At 40.5% G+C, this 16,434-nt stretch overlaps 1 protein-coding gene across 3 annotated transcripts in view; it reads left to right on the top strand.

Annotated features, from left to right (window-relative positions):
• The window catches only part of LOC137372677 (kelch-like protein 5), a 211,094-nt gene extending 198,256 nt beyond the window's left edge, over window positions 1-12,838 (top strand). For all 3 annotated transcript variants that reach the window (XM_068036734.1, XM_068036744.1, XM_068036724.1), the window contains one exon: window positions 435-12,838. In XM_068036734.1, the coding sequence (XP_067892835.1) occupies window positions 435-491 (57 nt within the window). In that variant the 3' untranslated portion in view covers window positions 492-12,838. The remainder of the gene's footprint in view (window positions 1-434) is intronic.
• Window positions 12,839-16,434: the final 3,596 nt, after the last annotated feature.

Raw genomic sequence — 16,434 nt, 5'->3', positions numbered from 1 at the left:
CAGTCCTATAGTCAAGCTGGGTTGTCTCCTAATACCGATAAATAATGTTTTGTTTGTATACGTTTTCATGGTTTAAGTACTATAAGCTCTTTCCCAGCATTCAGCTTGACTGCTGCCTCCATTTTGAGGACACGTTTATGGTAATTCACAGGGCATTTCTGCTACACTACTACATAGCTTTGTTGTGGCCTCACTTTCATTAGGCAAAGTATTCAGAGCAAAATATTCTCCATTTCTTAGTGTTCATATTCTAATAGTGCAAAAATGATGCTGTTGTAAAAAATTTTTAAAAAGCATGTAATTGAAGAGGATTGAGAGTGAGGATTGAGAGTGAGGATTATACAAAAAAAATGTCAAATTGTTAACTCATTTTATTTGCTTGGCATCCACTTCTATTTTTAGAAAGATAAACATACTTCTGTTTTTTTCTATAGGTTGCACCACTGTGCCTTGGAAGGGCTGGAGCATGTGTGGTCACTGTTAAACTCTGATTTTTTTTTATATATATGAATTTTGTATTATAACCATTCCCTCCACTTTACTGCAAAAATGACAGAAAACTAAAAGATCCATCCAGTGTTAACGAGCCCAAAAATTATTGGGACCCTAAATGTCTATATTACTAGAAATTTCTTTTGATCCTTGGAGTAGAAAATCCCAAGATGTAATTGGCATGCACATTTTAAAGGCACCAAAACTGAGGATCACAAACTGTTGGTGAGCTTATAGTTTAAAAAAAGCAAAGACTTTTATACATTGACGGATCTTCTATTGCCTTCCTAAAATAAAGCCAAAACATTGTGGACCCAAACTTTTTTTTAAATACCTACCACCTCTCTCTTTAGAGTTGTGTTCTGATTTCTAAGTGTTAAAGGTTCACTGCTCAACATATTTGTTAAGGAGAAATGAATTTTTGCAGAAGAATTGAGCCTGTTTAAGGGATCCAGAATGACTGCTGTAATTTTTGTAATAATGACTTAGCTTTTAATCTATGTGATTTTAATCTATTTTCTCATCCATTGACTGTTCTCTGACCAGTTTTCGATAACAGTGCACTGTACAAGTTCTAGAATTTCTAGGGTTTTTTTTAAAATAGTGTGGGTTGCATTTCCATTAGTCCAAATGAGCCATGTGACATAACCATGGATGGAAACAGTACATATATAAGCCTAATAATAAGTGGACCAAGTGCACAATATAAGGGTAATTTTCCACTTCTGCAGTTCCAGTGGAGAGCAGCACAGATCAGGAGTTCACATTTGAATAGTACGTGCACGATGATGCAGCTATTATGCAGCCAGAAATAAAAACAAGAAATGCTGGAAATACTCAGCAGGTCTGGCAGCATCTGTGGAGAGAGAAGCAGAGTTAACGTTTCAGGTCGGTGACCCTTCTTCAGAACTGGCAAGTATTAGAAATGTAAAAGATTATAAGCAAGTGAAGTGGGGGTGGGACAAGAGATAACAAAGGAGAAGGTGTAGAGGTCACAGAATAGCTGACCAGAAGGTCATGGAGCAAAGATATGTTAATGGTGTGTTGAAAGACAAAGCATTAGTAAAGAAAGGGTGTTAACAGACTGAACATTGAACAGCCACAAGTACAAACATGAAAAAAACAGTGGGTAAGCAAACTGAACAAACTAAGAGGAAATAAAATAAAATAAATACAAAAAAATATATTAAAAAAAAGGAAAAAGAAAAAAATAACTGAAAATAAAAGTAAAATGGGGGGCCCGGCATGCTCTGAAACTATTGAACTCAGTGTTCAGTCCGAAAGGGTGTAGTGTGCCTAATCGGTTCCTTGAGCTTGCATTGATGTTCACTGGAACACTGCAGCAATCCCAGGACAGAGATGTGAGCATGAGAGCAGGGGGGAGTTTTGAAATGGCAAGCAACCGGAAGCTCGGGATCCTGCTTGCGGACTGAGCGGAGGTATTCCGCAAAGCGGTCACCCAGTCTGCGTTTGGTCTCCCCAATGTAGAGGAGACCACATTGTGAGCAGCCAGCCTCATTTTCTATCCATTAAATTTACTGGACTGAAGATGAGGCGGGCTGCACCAGATATTCTAACGTGCACTCCAAGCAGGCAATGCTGTGTTCCAGGAGCACAGAAGTGGAAAATTACCCCTTGTATGTTGTGTCTAATTGTACCTTTATCTTAATGGAAACTAGATGTTAGTTATTATTGTTTCCTGTCACCATATTCTAAACACATTTTCTCTCTATGATTTTGAACCAAACTGCCTTCATTAAAAGTGAAATAAATGCAGGTACATTTTTAATACGCAGGAGAGTTTACTATATGGAAGACACTGTAAAAGTTTTTTTTTTGTTTGTACAGCCAATTAATGTGTAGCTTGTAACATTCCAAGTTTTCTGCTCCTTCATGCTACAAAATGTTTTCAGTTTGCACATTTTATGTTGTAAGACGAGCTATTAACTGACCAAATACAGATTACGCTCCTAACATTGTGATTGTTTCACCACCTGACAAACCTCTTTAAAAAAAACTGCCTATTGTAACAACCATGAGGTGTAATTCATGCCTTAATCTAAATCTGCAGCTTTCCTTTGTCTTTATGGTTTTGGGTTTTTGTTCTTGTTGAACAAAAGTCTATTTGCAGGCATGTATTATCAAATCTTGTTAGCACACACATGTGGACCAGCAAGCTTAAACCTGTCAAAGGATCATTGATTTTATATAGCACACTCCTTTGAAGATGCAATTGGATAGTTGATGATTCTTCATTAATTGCGAGTTTGATTTGGACATTGCTGTTGTTATTTAAAATCTGTCTGACTGAAATGGGTGAAATAGCAAACAAATTAAACATATTCCAGATTTCCTGTATTCCATCACTCCTTCTAATTCATGGGTTTTTTATATCTCCCAGCAGGCACAAGTTAAAAGGAATGTGCTATAATTCTGGCCACAATGGCTTGACTACCAATTATTTTACTCATGCACAGACTTGGTTTTGTGTCCAGTTTGATTTTGAGTAGTATTATATTTGAAGCTGTTTTATTGTGAATATTCACTTTGGTAGAAATGCCTGGTTTAAGAAAGTCTGTACAGAATACTTCTTGTGCCTTGATCAGAACTGGTCACTTTGTTCATACTAATTTTCCTTCACGTTAAACTGTATGTTATTGGGTTACTTGTATTACCTGACACTTATTAATTATCATTTGCAATGAACACTGAATTATGAGATATTGATATTCATTTAACTGTTAAGGAATTATATACTGATGTATGTCATTTTAGTGAATAGTGCAGTGATTTAAGTACTCTCCACTTACAATAATTGGTCACTGCTTGTTCTTAATTTCAGTGTAGATACCCAATGAACTCCTAGGATCATTGTTTGGACAATCTATTTGAGATTAAGCTGAAAATTGCGAACGATTTTACCTCTTCAAAAAAAATCTAGCTTCTCCCAGCCCGTCACAAATTATTGTTTTTTCTTTTGATTCTTATTGCTCCTCAAACAATACAAATATGCTATGTGAAAAAGAAGCATCATGTAAATATTTGTAATAGTTTTTCTTTGAAATTCTACACTTTTTAATAGTGATAAACCCCAATACTATTTATCTGTGTGTAATCCTGAAGTCAGGTCTCCCATATTTTTTCCAATTATTAATTTTTACTCAGCCAATTTATTTTATGTTTGCACCATGCTTCAATAAGTAAATTATTCTTGTTCTCATAATGGACCAGATAACATTGATATGGAAGATTATTTTGTAATCTAGAGAATTGACAGTTGAAATGTTAACATAGGGAATCCCTGTAGGAAAGTGGTGGATTATCGAAAATAAAGCATCAAGGGTTGGCCACCAGTTGGTAGAATTGAGATCATTTTGGGGTGGTTATTGCTATGGTCTGTCAGAGATCAGCGTTGATTCAGAACTTAATTTATATTTATGGGCTCTTGTATTCACATTGGTAGCTCCCTAAAATGACACCCAAATAAAGATTAGTCGAGGGAAGAAACACCTCAAGATAATTATTGAGGATGAGAATAACCAGGATAAACATGAGAAAGATAAATTCTTATAGGAAAGGAATTAATTGAGGACGTAAAAAGGGATGGAGTAGGCATATGTTAAGGAGTATCAACTTGGTTTTTGTATCCAAGGTCAGAAGATAGCAGGATGAAAGCCCACTGTTGAACACGCTGACACTCCAGTACACCATGGCGGGTAGTTCTATTGTCAAGGTGCTGTCCTCTGCATAATACGTTAAACCAAGGCTGTGCCTGCCTGTTCCAATAGTTCAAGTTGCATATCCATGGTAATATTGTAAGATGAGCAGAGTTCTCTCAGTATCCAGATAAACATTCCTCTTGCAACCAATATTACCAAAAACAGATTAATTGATAATTCATTTCACTGCTGTTTGTGGATGTTGCTGTGTGCAAAATATTTGACCAGATATCAACAGTCACTACACTTCAAAGTAATGTATTAATGTGACAATAACATGCAGGATTGTAAACCACAATATATGCACCATTGCTTTAAAGGTAATGTTTTATCAAAATTAAATTTTTATCCTTCATTTTTAATTCTTATGTTGACATATATATTCCACCAGCTTGTTAATTAAAACTGTGAACAAGCTTTTGATTATGGCCAACCAATCTGTTTCAAAGCATAGGAAAAACATCTGCAGTTTGGCATTCTGTCACACCAGAATATTGTGCGATTACAGTATCAGACCGGTTGATGCCTGAGTACCTATTTTGTAAATTGCAGATCCTTAATAATTTTGATGAGAAAGTACGTAATCTATAAAATGATTGTACAATGTGTATGGTAGCATGTATTGCTGGACAGTAATATTTATGTGTTTAAAGTGTACTAAATATTCACATCTTTTAATTATATTAATGTCTAATCCATTGTTAGACTGATACTTGTTGCCATTGTGTTATGATTCAAACACAATTTCAAGAAGCTCTGTTGTGTACGTGCAGTTATTTATCTTAACTTTACATTTGTCCATCTCAACAATGAAACATTTGTGTAGCACTCCACAGCCATGGTAAGATCACTGAATATAACTGTCACCTGAAAGTATATTATATTGCACTATTTTAAACCTGTCTCACCTTGAAGGATTTCTGCTTAACTGCCCATAGCCTGTAGAGCTGTTCACAACCTTGGCACGCTATTTGACCCTGTGCTGAGCTTCTGACCCCATATCCTCTCTGTTACCAAGACTGCCTACTTTGACTTCCATAATAATGCCCATATCAACCCAGGCTCAGTTCATCTGCTGCTGAAACCCTGGGCTGAATTTTATCCAGGCGCTGCACTTTGCGGCCACGCCCTTTGAACTCGGCGGGGTGCCCGCATTCAGCGGCCGCTGAGGAGCCCCCACGATGGGCTGGATTTTACGTTGGGCGGACGGGAGCTGGCCACCGACATAAAAGTCAGTGGCGAACCTGCTTCCACCCGGCCCGGGAATCCAGCCCACATTTTACAGGTCCCCGGGCTTTTCTTGTTCTGAGGCGGGACTTCCACCCGCTTGAGGGAGAAGTCCCGCCTCATTGAGCTGCCGCCAATCATTGGGCCGGCAGCCCTTAGTCCCAGCAGCGCCAAGAGGAGCAGTGGCCACTGCTAGAACTGCAACCCAGCCAAGGACATGGAGCCAGGAGTCCAGGTAAGTTAGGGTTGCCTCACAGGGCTAATTGGTCGCGCCCCGGTGAAGCAATGATGGTCATTTGGGGGAAAGGGCGGGTGTCTTGGGTCCTGGAGGTATTTGGGGAAGCGGGGGCGACCCTCCCCGGTGCGCTGAGAGGCCGCCAGGTTTCACTGGGCGGCCTTTCACATCTCCCTGACGCCCGCTTGCCATGGGTAAAATTCCCGTGGAGGCAGACCAAGGCCCTTTAGTGGCAGTTAAGTGGCCACTTAAGGGCCTTGATTGGCCTGGGGTAGGCGGCCCGTTTCTCACCACCACCCCCCCCCCCCCCCGCCCAGCCCACGTAAAGTGGAGCGGAAGCGGGTCGGGAAGGCCTCCCACTCAATTTTACACCAACCACCACACCCCCCCAACCCCCCCGGCCACCATCCGGCTCGCTGGGGTGGCGTAAAAGTCCAGCTGGTAATTAGCACAGGGGCTCATTTAAATAGTGGGGGCGGAGCGCCCGCCCTGATGCTGTATAGGGGCGGCCTCCATGTCCCCGGTAACGGCATCTGGCGCCACCGTGCAGGTGCCAGCGCCATCTTTAAATGGCTTTAAGCCCTTACAATTAATTGTAATTTTTAAAGGCAAAAATAATGGGTTTTCATTAAACATGAAAGTAGGTAATGGAGGCCCTTCCCCAACAGCAAACCCCCCCCCTCCCCATGGTCATTACATTGCCTGAAATGACCATCAATTGATTTCACAAATACCCAAACTTTCCCCCCAACCTTCTAACATCTGGCCTCTAACTCCTTTCCACCATTCACACAACCAATTAAATTTGTTTTCCCCGCTCCTCCACCCCTCCCTGAAATTATTATTACTCCCCCCTCCCAACCAGGTTCTCGCCTCGGAACTCCGTGCAGAGTTCCAAAGGCACGCGAAGGCCGAACGGAGGCCGTAAAATCGGCGTGGAACGGCAGATGAGTTATTTTCCATCTATTTAGTGGCACTCTGCATATGGAGATGAAGGGCCCGCCGCCAGCCGGTTCCCCCGCTGCCGGTAATATGCGCGGGCCCTTCTCAACGTTGCCGGCAAAATTCAGCCCCTTCACTTATGCCTTAGTTACCTCCAGACCTGACTCCAATTCTCTACTGGCCAGTCTCCCACCGTCTACTCTTCGTAAACGAGCTCATACAAAACTCTGTTGCTTGTACCGTAATTCACACCAAATCCTGTTCACTCATCACCTCTGTGTCGCTGACCTATATTCTTCCTGTCCAGAAATACCTCGATTTTAAAATTCTCAAACTCGTACTAAAATCCCTCTATGGCCTCACCCCATTTTTGTAACCTCCTGCAGCACCATAACCTTCTGAGATCTCTGTGCTCCTCCAATTCTGGCCTTCTGCACATCCCCGATTCTCATTGCCCCACCATTGCCTTCAGCTGCCTAGGTCCTAAACTCTGGAATTCCCTCCCTGAACCTCTCTGCCTCTCCACCTCTTTATTCCTTAAGTTGCCCATTAATTCCAAGCTTCTTTGACCAAGCTTTTGGCTGTGTGTCCCAATATCTTTGTATGCTAGGTGTCAAATACTCTGTGGTAATACTCCTGTGAAGTGCCTAGGGATGTTTTTATTACATTGAAGGCACTATATAAATGTACATTATTGTTGTTTTAGAATATCGAGCAGGATTCCATATCAGTTATTTAAAAATAATTCTCTGATATGTTTGGCACGTTACATTGGTAAATTTATGGAAGCTATCCTATATATACAATTAAAATCACTGAGAGTCATATCGTTTCTTGGGCTTTAGGACTTTTTCAGAAATCATTAATAAAGTAGATGTCAAAAGCAAGGGGCATATGTTTTGGTATTCAGTTCTTCTAGACCACTGGCACTGAAACTGGGTGTGTCCCATTGGTTGGGGCATGAGGCTTGTCCAGATGCAATTTGGTGAGGGAATGGGAGAACTGGAGTCCACAGTCTAAACTTAACGTGAATGATTCTGCTTGCTGGTGTCCTCATCGCTACCACAAGTCCTTCCCCTCAGGACAGTCACAAATGTCGTCATTGTTTTTCTCTTAGGGTTTCACGGTCCATTTATGCCTCTTTAATCTTCTGACCAAATACATCCAGTGCTATTGTACCTGCACTTACCCACCCCATCACCACCACCACCCACTCTTTGGATTTATTGTCCAGTAACCTGCTGCCTCCCATCCTTAGCGCTCCTTGTCCAGCAGCTGGCCTCATTGTCCGGTAGTCTGCTTATTCAGCAGTTTTTTTCTTCTCCCCTCTGCCACTGCACCTTCCAAACCTGTGACTTCTACCACCTAGAAGGACAAGGGCAGCAGATGCATGGGAACACCACCACCTGCAAGTTCCCCTCCAAGTCACACACCATCCTGACTTGGAACGATATCGCCATTCCTTCACTGTTGTTGGGTCAAAATCCTGGAACTCCCTTCCTAACAGCAATGTGGGTGTACCTACCCCACATGGACTGCAGCGGTTCAAGAAGGCAGCTCACCACCACCTTCTCAAGGGCAATTAAGGATGGGCAATAAATGCTGGCCTAGCCAGCGATGCCCACATTCCAGGAACAAATCAAAAAAAAAAATCTCCCCTCATGGAAGCAGAAGTGTTGCAGAGATATTCAAGCAAGACAGGTAATGAAGAGTAAAAAAGGAGAGGAAAGGGGAAAGTGAAAAAGAATTGAGAGAGAGAAATAGAAGTAATGTAAAATTAGGAGCGATCAAGAGAGGTGAAGGAGCAGTGGGATTGAGAAAAAGGCAAGTACAGGAGGAGTGGGAGAAAGCAAGTGAAGGAGTGGGAGAGAGAGCACGAAATAAGCGACAATGAGCGAGAGAACCTGAAGCCAAGAAGCACCAAAGTCTTGAGCTTAGAAGTGAGATTGGATATGTACCATAATATAGTGGAACCTTTTTAAGGTGTCTCCATATTTCCAGTTCACCCTCACTGCTTCTTGCAATTGCTAAATTTTAATTTTGAAGGTTTACAGTGAGTTAGATGAGAAACTACCACAATTACTGTATCTCACAGCGTTTCTATTTTGTTCTCGTGATTATGTAGAGTTTGTTCAGTGGAATTTGACAAGGGAACTGAAATTTGGGAGAAAGGTTTGCTAGAAAATAACCACAATAGTAGAAAAAGAGACTTAAACAATGGGGAAGAAAATTGCAAAACAAGCTTGATTGTTATGACAGGGACACAGAATTTTATATAGAGGATATTAAATCTGCTTAAAAGAACATTAAGCACTCTCCTGCTGTACTGTACATAGTGTCATTTACGGAATAGAAGGAGGCCATTCGGCCCATCAAGTCCATGCCAGCTCTCTGCAGAGCAATCCAGTCATCCCACTCTCCCACTCCATCTCTGTAGCCCTGCAAGTTTATTTCCTTCAAATTCCCATCCAAATTCCTATTGAAATCATTGTCTCCACTTCCACCACCCACTTGGGCAGCGAGTTCCAGGTCATTACCACTTACTGGAAAAAAAAATTTCTTCCTCACATTCCCCCTGCATCTCTTTCCAAAAACCTTCAAATCTGTGTCCCCTAGTCTTGTACCATCAGTTAATAGGAAAAGTTTTTCTTTGTCTAACTTATCAAAACCTGCCATAATCTTGTACACTTCTATTAAATCTCCCCTCAATCTCTTTTGTTCTAAGGAGAGCAACCCCAGCTTTTCCAACCTAACCTCGTAACTAAAATCCACCATCCCTGCAACTTTTCTGGTAAATCTCCTCTGCACCCTCTCAAGGACCCTCACATCATTCCTAAAGTGTGGTGACCAGAATAGATGGGGCCTAATCAGAGCTTTATAAAGGTTCAGCATAAATTCCCTGCTTTTGTACTCTATGCCTCTATTTATGAAGCCCAAGATCCCATATGCTTTGTTAACCACTGTCTCAACATGTCCTGCCACCTTCAAAGATCGATGCACATGCACCCCCAGGTCCCTCTGTTCCTGCACACTCTTTGGAACTGCGCCATTAAGATTATATTGCCTCACTCTATCCCTTCTGCCAAAATGCATCACCTCACACTTGTCTGTATTAAATTCCAACTGCCACTTGACTGCCCATTCTGCTGTCCTGCTGCAGGTGGTTCATACCATCCTCACTGTTTGACACTCTTCCAAGTTTGGTATCATTGGCAAATTTTGAAATTCTACTCTGTATTCCAAGATCCAAGTCATTTATATGTAGCAAAAAAAGCAGTGGTCCTAGCACCGACCCTTGGGGAACACCACAATCCACCACCCTCCAGTCTGAAAAACAACCATTTACCACGACTCGCTGTTTTCTGTACTGAAGCCAATTTTTTAAATCCAGTTGGGCACTGGCCCTCCTATTCCATTGGCCTCAATTTTGTTAACCAGCCTTTTATGTGGTACTTTATCAAGCGCTTTCTTAAAATCCATATAGACAACATCCACAACATTCCCTTCATCAACCTTCTCTGTTACTTCATCAAAAAGTTCAATTAGGTTAGTCAAGCATGATCTCCCTTTTACAAATCCATGCTGGCTCTCCTTAATTAACTCAAACCTCTCCAAGTGCCTGTTGATTTTTTTCCCCTGATTATTGTTTCTAAAACCTTACCCACCATTGATGTTAAACTTACTGGTCTGTAGTTGCTAGGACTGTCCTTACACTCTTTCTTGAATAAGTGTGTCACATTTGCCACTCTCCAATCCTCTGTCACCTCCCCTATACCTAGGGAAGATTGGAAGATTATGGCAAGCTCTTCCGCTATCTCCTCCCACACTTCCTTTAGCATCCTGGGATGCAAGCCATCCGGACCAGGTGACTTCTCTATCCAAACCATAGCCAGCCATTCCAGTACCTCCTCCCTCTCAATTTTTACCCTATCCATTCCCTCTACTCTCTCTGCCTCTACTGATATTTTGTGAGATTCCTCTTCCTTAGTAAACACCAATACGCGGAAGTCATTAAGTATTCTAGCCATGCCCTGTGCCTCTAAGCATATATCATCCTCTTTGTCCCTAATAGCCCCACTCCACCACTTACTACCCACTTACTATTTACATGCCAGTGGAAGATTTTTGGGTTCCCTTTTATGTTGACTTCCATTCTATTCTCTTATTCTCTATTTGCCAGTCTTATTTTCCTCTTCACCTCCCCTCTCAACTTATATTTGGCCTAGTTCTCACTTGAGGAATTCACCTGACATACATCATACACTATCTTTTTTTGTTCATCATAATCTCTATCTCCCTCGTCATCCACAGAGCCCTGCTTTTGGTTCCCCTATCTTTTGCCATTGTTGGAATGTTCCTAGCCTGTACCTGAAGCATCTCTTCCTTAAAGATAACCCATTGTTCCGTTACAGTTTTTCCTGTCAGTCTCTGGTTCCATTTTATCCTGGCTAGATCCCGAATCATTGCACTCAAATTAGCCCTCTTACAATCCAGCTGTCCTACCTTATATCATTCCTTGCTTTTCTGCATTACAATTTGAACCTTATGATACGATGACCACTCTTACCCAAGTATTCCCCCACAGACACTTGGTCCTCTTGGCCCACCTTAATTCCCAGCACCAGATCCAGCAATGCCTCCTTTCTAGTTGGGCTGAGAACATACCGATCAAGGAAGTTCTCCTGAACACATTTCAGAAATTCCTCTCCCTCTTTACCCTTTACCATTATCCTAATCGATATTTAGGTAATTAAAGTCCTCCAATATCACCACTGTATTATTCTTGCACATCTCTGTGATTTCCCTGCAGATTTGCTCCTCTTTCTCCCTCTCTCACTACTTGGAGACCTACAGAATACCCCTAGTAACGTGATCATACCCTTTTTGCTTCTCAACTTTAACCAAATGGATTTTGTCTCTGCCTCATCAAGGACATCCTTGGACATTCATTGTTCCATGCTGTTGAATATGAAGTTAACAAAAGGACTATTTGAAGATAAATAACTGCACATTTTTTAAAAAATGCAATGTACTAGGTATTGTATGTACTTGTTTGAAATTTATGCGCAGTTTCACAATTGGTTTTTAAGAACATTCCAGGTTTGACAACTGTAAATCCAAATGGTATTGAGCTTCCATTCTTACTGTAAAGTATATCTAATATTGGTATCAAGCAATTTCTGAATTATGGATGGTACAAATGCCTGTGTTATAATGTGGTGTTTGTGGAACATCTTGCAACAACCTTTTTTTCTTTTCCTAGTCTTTATTTTATTTATTTGTACAATGTAGATACTAAAAACTGCAAGTTAGAGTGTTAAAACAGATCTACATTAATGATGAGACAATACCTGAAGGTTCTGTATAGTATATGGTGTTGAATGTATTATGAGTTCTGGTAATGCAGTATCCAAAACTGCATATGAAACTTTATAATAATTGTCATCCTGTGATGAATTGCTTGATTAAAACATATAACACATAATTACTGTTGCCTTCAGTTTTACTTCTGTAGGGGAGGATGGTACATTAGAAATCTGTCTCCTTTCGAAGATCATTACAGAAGATAATTAATTTAACAAAGATAATAAGCATTACATGTTATTTCTTCAATTAAAAGTTTTATTATTAAAAATGCTGAAACAATGTTAGGAAAAATGTTGCAGTATTATTTTCTCTTATTAATGAATACATTTTTAATCAACTAATGATGCAAAATCAATGACACAATTACATCAGGATTGCAGCCTACCACATTAGCTTTTGTATTTCTAAAAAGAAAGTTTAAAATTGTCAGTTTACTTTATAGTTGAATATCCTTCTAGTATGTAGTGCCCATTGTGTGGAGACAAAACCAAAAATTCACTAAAGGCAAGAAAATCTTTACAGTTTTGGAATTTATTCATTTTGTAAACAACGTCCTTAAACACAATGCAAATCTGAATACTTAGAATGGCATTTTTGTTTCCATATTGGACTTACCCAACTGTTCATTATTCGCCCAGTTTTGTTTTTTAAAACAATTTGCATCACCCATTGTAACTTAATTACTTTCCTGTGGCATTTTGGAGAGCACATGACTGCCAGCTTCAGGACAAGCTTAAGAGCAACCTCAGGAAGGCCCATACAGATGTGTGTTCTTTCACTGTTCTGTCTGTTCTATGGTATTTTATCTTCAACATTTACGTTTAAAGGATCTGAATAAAATGTGATTGTTACTTTACAAAGTCTGAAGATTTATTTTAAGCTTATAATATTATGGTTGTTTTGGAGCCACCAACTCATTAGTTATTTATTCTAATAGGAAATCAGAAGGAGCTGTTATTTTAGCTGTTGGTGCTTGGCTTTCAAAAGCTAGGAGGGAGTCTGATGCAACATCCATATATTTTAGCGTGTTAAATTGGGTAACATTCACAGCACTTTTAACATTTTCTTCAGACCAGTACCTTAGAAAAACACACTTTAGAATAATGAGGTAGATCATTGTTGATTTGTTAAACATTCTCTTTCATTCATTCACTGCATGCAAATAATGAACAGATCATGCAAAAATTGAGATGGGGCTTTGAGAATCCTCCAGCTGGGTTGGAATATAGCAGTATCAAAATATTTAATGCCCTGAACAGTCAAGATACCAATGCTTAGTGAAAACATACATACTCCTCCAGGTTCCTGCCTTGCAGATGCAGCAAGAGATAATGTCGACACATTGGCCCAAGCACTGGCCAATCTATGAGTAAATAGAGCTCTTTTTCTTCCTCTGGGAGCAACACAAAGATATGCAAACAATGCCAACTTTGTTAATCTATTTAGTTATAGTTTAATTGAAAGGAGGTAATTTTGTGAGGCAAAGTTCCTGGTGCAGATCCTTGCTAGAGACGAGTATAGCAGTGGAGATTGGCTGCACCATTTTAAACCTGGTCTTACAGTGTGCTTACTCTGGAAAAATCTTCATCTCTGCTCAAGGAGGAAATGAACAATACTGAAGATTTTTCACATCTTTTAAAAAGTGTAGTGCACCGTCCACATCAAAACTTCTGCACCATGATTTTCTGGGACAATGAAACTCAAGCTGTCTCATGCAACAATAAAAATGTTTGAGAACTGTCCTATCGACGTGCATCTTATGCATAGTTGTGTTCAAAAACATGAAGTTGGTTTCGCAGAAGCCATTCATCCTCTTAGGACAAGCTGTGAGATTTGCTTGCAGGTCCCTCCTATGTGGCTTTACCTACATAATGTAGACCAAAATACTTTTTTTAAAAAGCGATGACCAGGATTGCAATTTTGATAAAGTAAAATTAGGTTTTCTAATTAACTGGTATATGGCTTATTTTTAAACAAGCTTGAAAGTAATTTTTTTTTCTTATTTTTTGTGCTCGTCAGGGTGGGAGATGTTTATGGCAGGGAATGGAACTCTTCCCACTTCAGGCAGCCAGTGTTAGTATCAAGTACTCCCAGATGAGCTATATCACAGCCATAGGCTGATTGCAGCTCCCTCTACTTTGCCACAGGAACATGTTTTGGTCCCAACTCCAGAAAGGCATTCCTTATTTAATCTCTCTGAACAAGATTACCATTTAGGTATTGCTTTGTAATGTAGTTCCTAGTGCTCATTTTCAAATGCCCAAATTCATTTCTCATCTATTTTTAAATAATTATCAATGTAATCTAATTCAGCAATCAACCTCACCAAATCATTTAGATTGTCCAATAGATGGAAAAATTAATATGCCTCTCAATGTATGACATATTGTCTGGGAAATGGAAACAAATTGCATGTGGACAGGAGCATGCAGCTGCTGTCTTCTCAATCCATCCACATGCAGAAAGGCAGTGGTTTTAACATTATTTGTCAGATAAAAATGTTAGGGCTCCTGCAACTAAAATATCAAAGGAAAGAATATACTTCCTTCTGTTATGACGGTGCTTCTATATTTTTTGTTGAGTATTTTTTTGAGGACTCGTATTTTAGAATTATAGACATTGTTTTATTTTGGAAAACAGAAAAGGATTCCATGGATGTTTTTCTCAGTGGGGTCATTGAAAAGACATTTGAAAACAACATTTACTGGAAGTCACCTGTCTGCAGATAAATACCCAGCAGGGGCGTTTTGACTTGGGGAGATGTTGATGGCGAAATGACAGGTCAAGATTTATAGAGGTCAGGAGGCTTGACTCTGGAGATATTGTTTTTGATTTCGCTTTGGACAGTGTGTTGGGGTATGAACTATTTTGAAGGCAATTGGAGAAAACCAGCCAAGAGAGCAGTCACCATTAGCACCCCGTTCCATCTCTTTGAGAACTTCCTGAGAATCAAGTCCAAGAAATAGAGAAACTGATGCTGCATTTCTCCTGGAAAGCCTGCCAAACTGATCTTCAACGTCACCTAAAAAGAACTGTTCTAGAAAGATTCCAGTGACAGCCGTCTACGCATATTTGGGACGCCAAACCAAAATGGGACAACTGACATCTGTCCATATCTTTTCTTTTCTTCAAGGATGAGCAAGTATTTGACCAAAGTATTCCTTTTTGTCTTTTTTTGTAACAGAGCTCCAAAAAGAAAATTTTTATTTTTTCAGTTATAAAGTGTGTGTGTGTGTGTGTGTGTGTTTGTGTGTGGGGCTAAGGTAAAAGGGAACTTTTATATTTCACTCTGTTAATGCTTTGCTGCATTCCTGGTTATGTCTTGTTTTATAATAAACTGATAATTTTGTTGTTCATTAAAGAAACCTTGGTGTATTTTATTCTGGGATAAAAATAGAGTCTATGATTTTTTTTATTCATTCCTGGGATGTGGGCCTTGCTGGCTATGCCAGTATTTATTGCCCATCCTTAAGTGCCCTTGAGAAGGTGGTGGTGAGCTGCCTTCTTGAACCTAGCAGTCCATTTGGGCTAGGTACACCCACAGTGCTGTTAGAAAGGGAGTTCCAGGATTTTAACCCAGCAACAGTGAAGGAATGGCAATATAGTTCCAAGTCAGGATGGTGTGTGACTTGGAGGGAAACTTGCAGGTGGTGGTGTTCCCATGCATCTGCTGCCCTTGTCCTTCTAGATTTAGAACAAGAGGTCCTAGTTTTAGGATAAGGGGTAGCAGATTTAAAACTGAGATGAGGAGAAATTACTTCTCTCAAAGGGTCGTGAGTCTGTGGAATTCACTACCCCAGAGTGCGGTGGATGCTGGGACATTGAATAAATTTAAGGAGGAGATAGACAGATTTTTAATTAGTAAAAGGTTGAAAGGTTATGGAGAACGGGCAGGAAAGTGGAGCTGAGGCCGAGATGAGATCAGCCATGATCGTATTGAATGGCGGAGCAGGCTCAAGGGGCTGAATTGCCTACTGCTCCTAGTTCTCATGTTCTAGGTGGTACTGGTTGAAGGTTTGGAAGGTGCTGTCTAAGGATCCTTGGTGCGTTGCTGCAGTGCATCTTGTAGATGGTACACACTGCTACCACTGTGCGTTGGTGGTGGAGGGAGGAATGTTTGTGTATGGGGTGCCAATCAAGTGGGCTGCTTTGTCCTGGATGGTGTCGAGCTTCCTGAGTGTTGTTGGAGCTGCACCCATCCAGGCAAGTGGAGAGTACTCCATCACACTCCTGACTTGCACCCTGTAGATGGTGGACAGGCTTTGGGGAGTCAGGTGGTGAGTTACTCACCGCAGGATTCCTAGACTCAGACCTGCTCTTGTAGCCACGGTATTTATATGGCTACTCCAGTTCAGTTTCTGGTCAATAGTAACCCCCGGGATGTTGATAGTGGGGGATTCAGCGATCGTAATGCCATTGAATGCCAAGGGGAGATGGTTAGATTCTCTTTTG

The sequence above is a fragment of the Heterodontus francisci genome, chromosome 1, assembly GCF_036365525.1.
Source record: "Heterodontus francisci isolate sHetFra1 chromosome 1, sHetFra1.hap1, whole genome shotgun sequence".
Lineage (NCBI taxonomy): Eukaryota > Metazoa > Chordata > Chondrichthyes > Heterodontiformes > Heterodontidae > Heterodontus > Heterodontus francisci.
The sequence above is the reverse complement of the archived record's forward strand: the minus strand, read 5'-3'. Positions and strand labels throughout refer to the sequence as shown.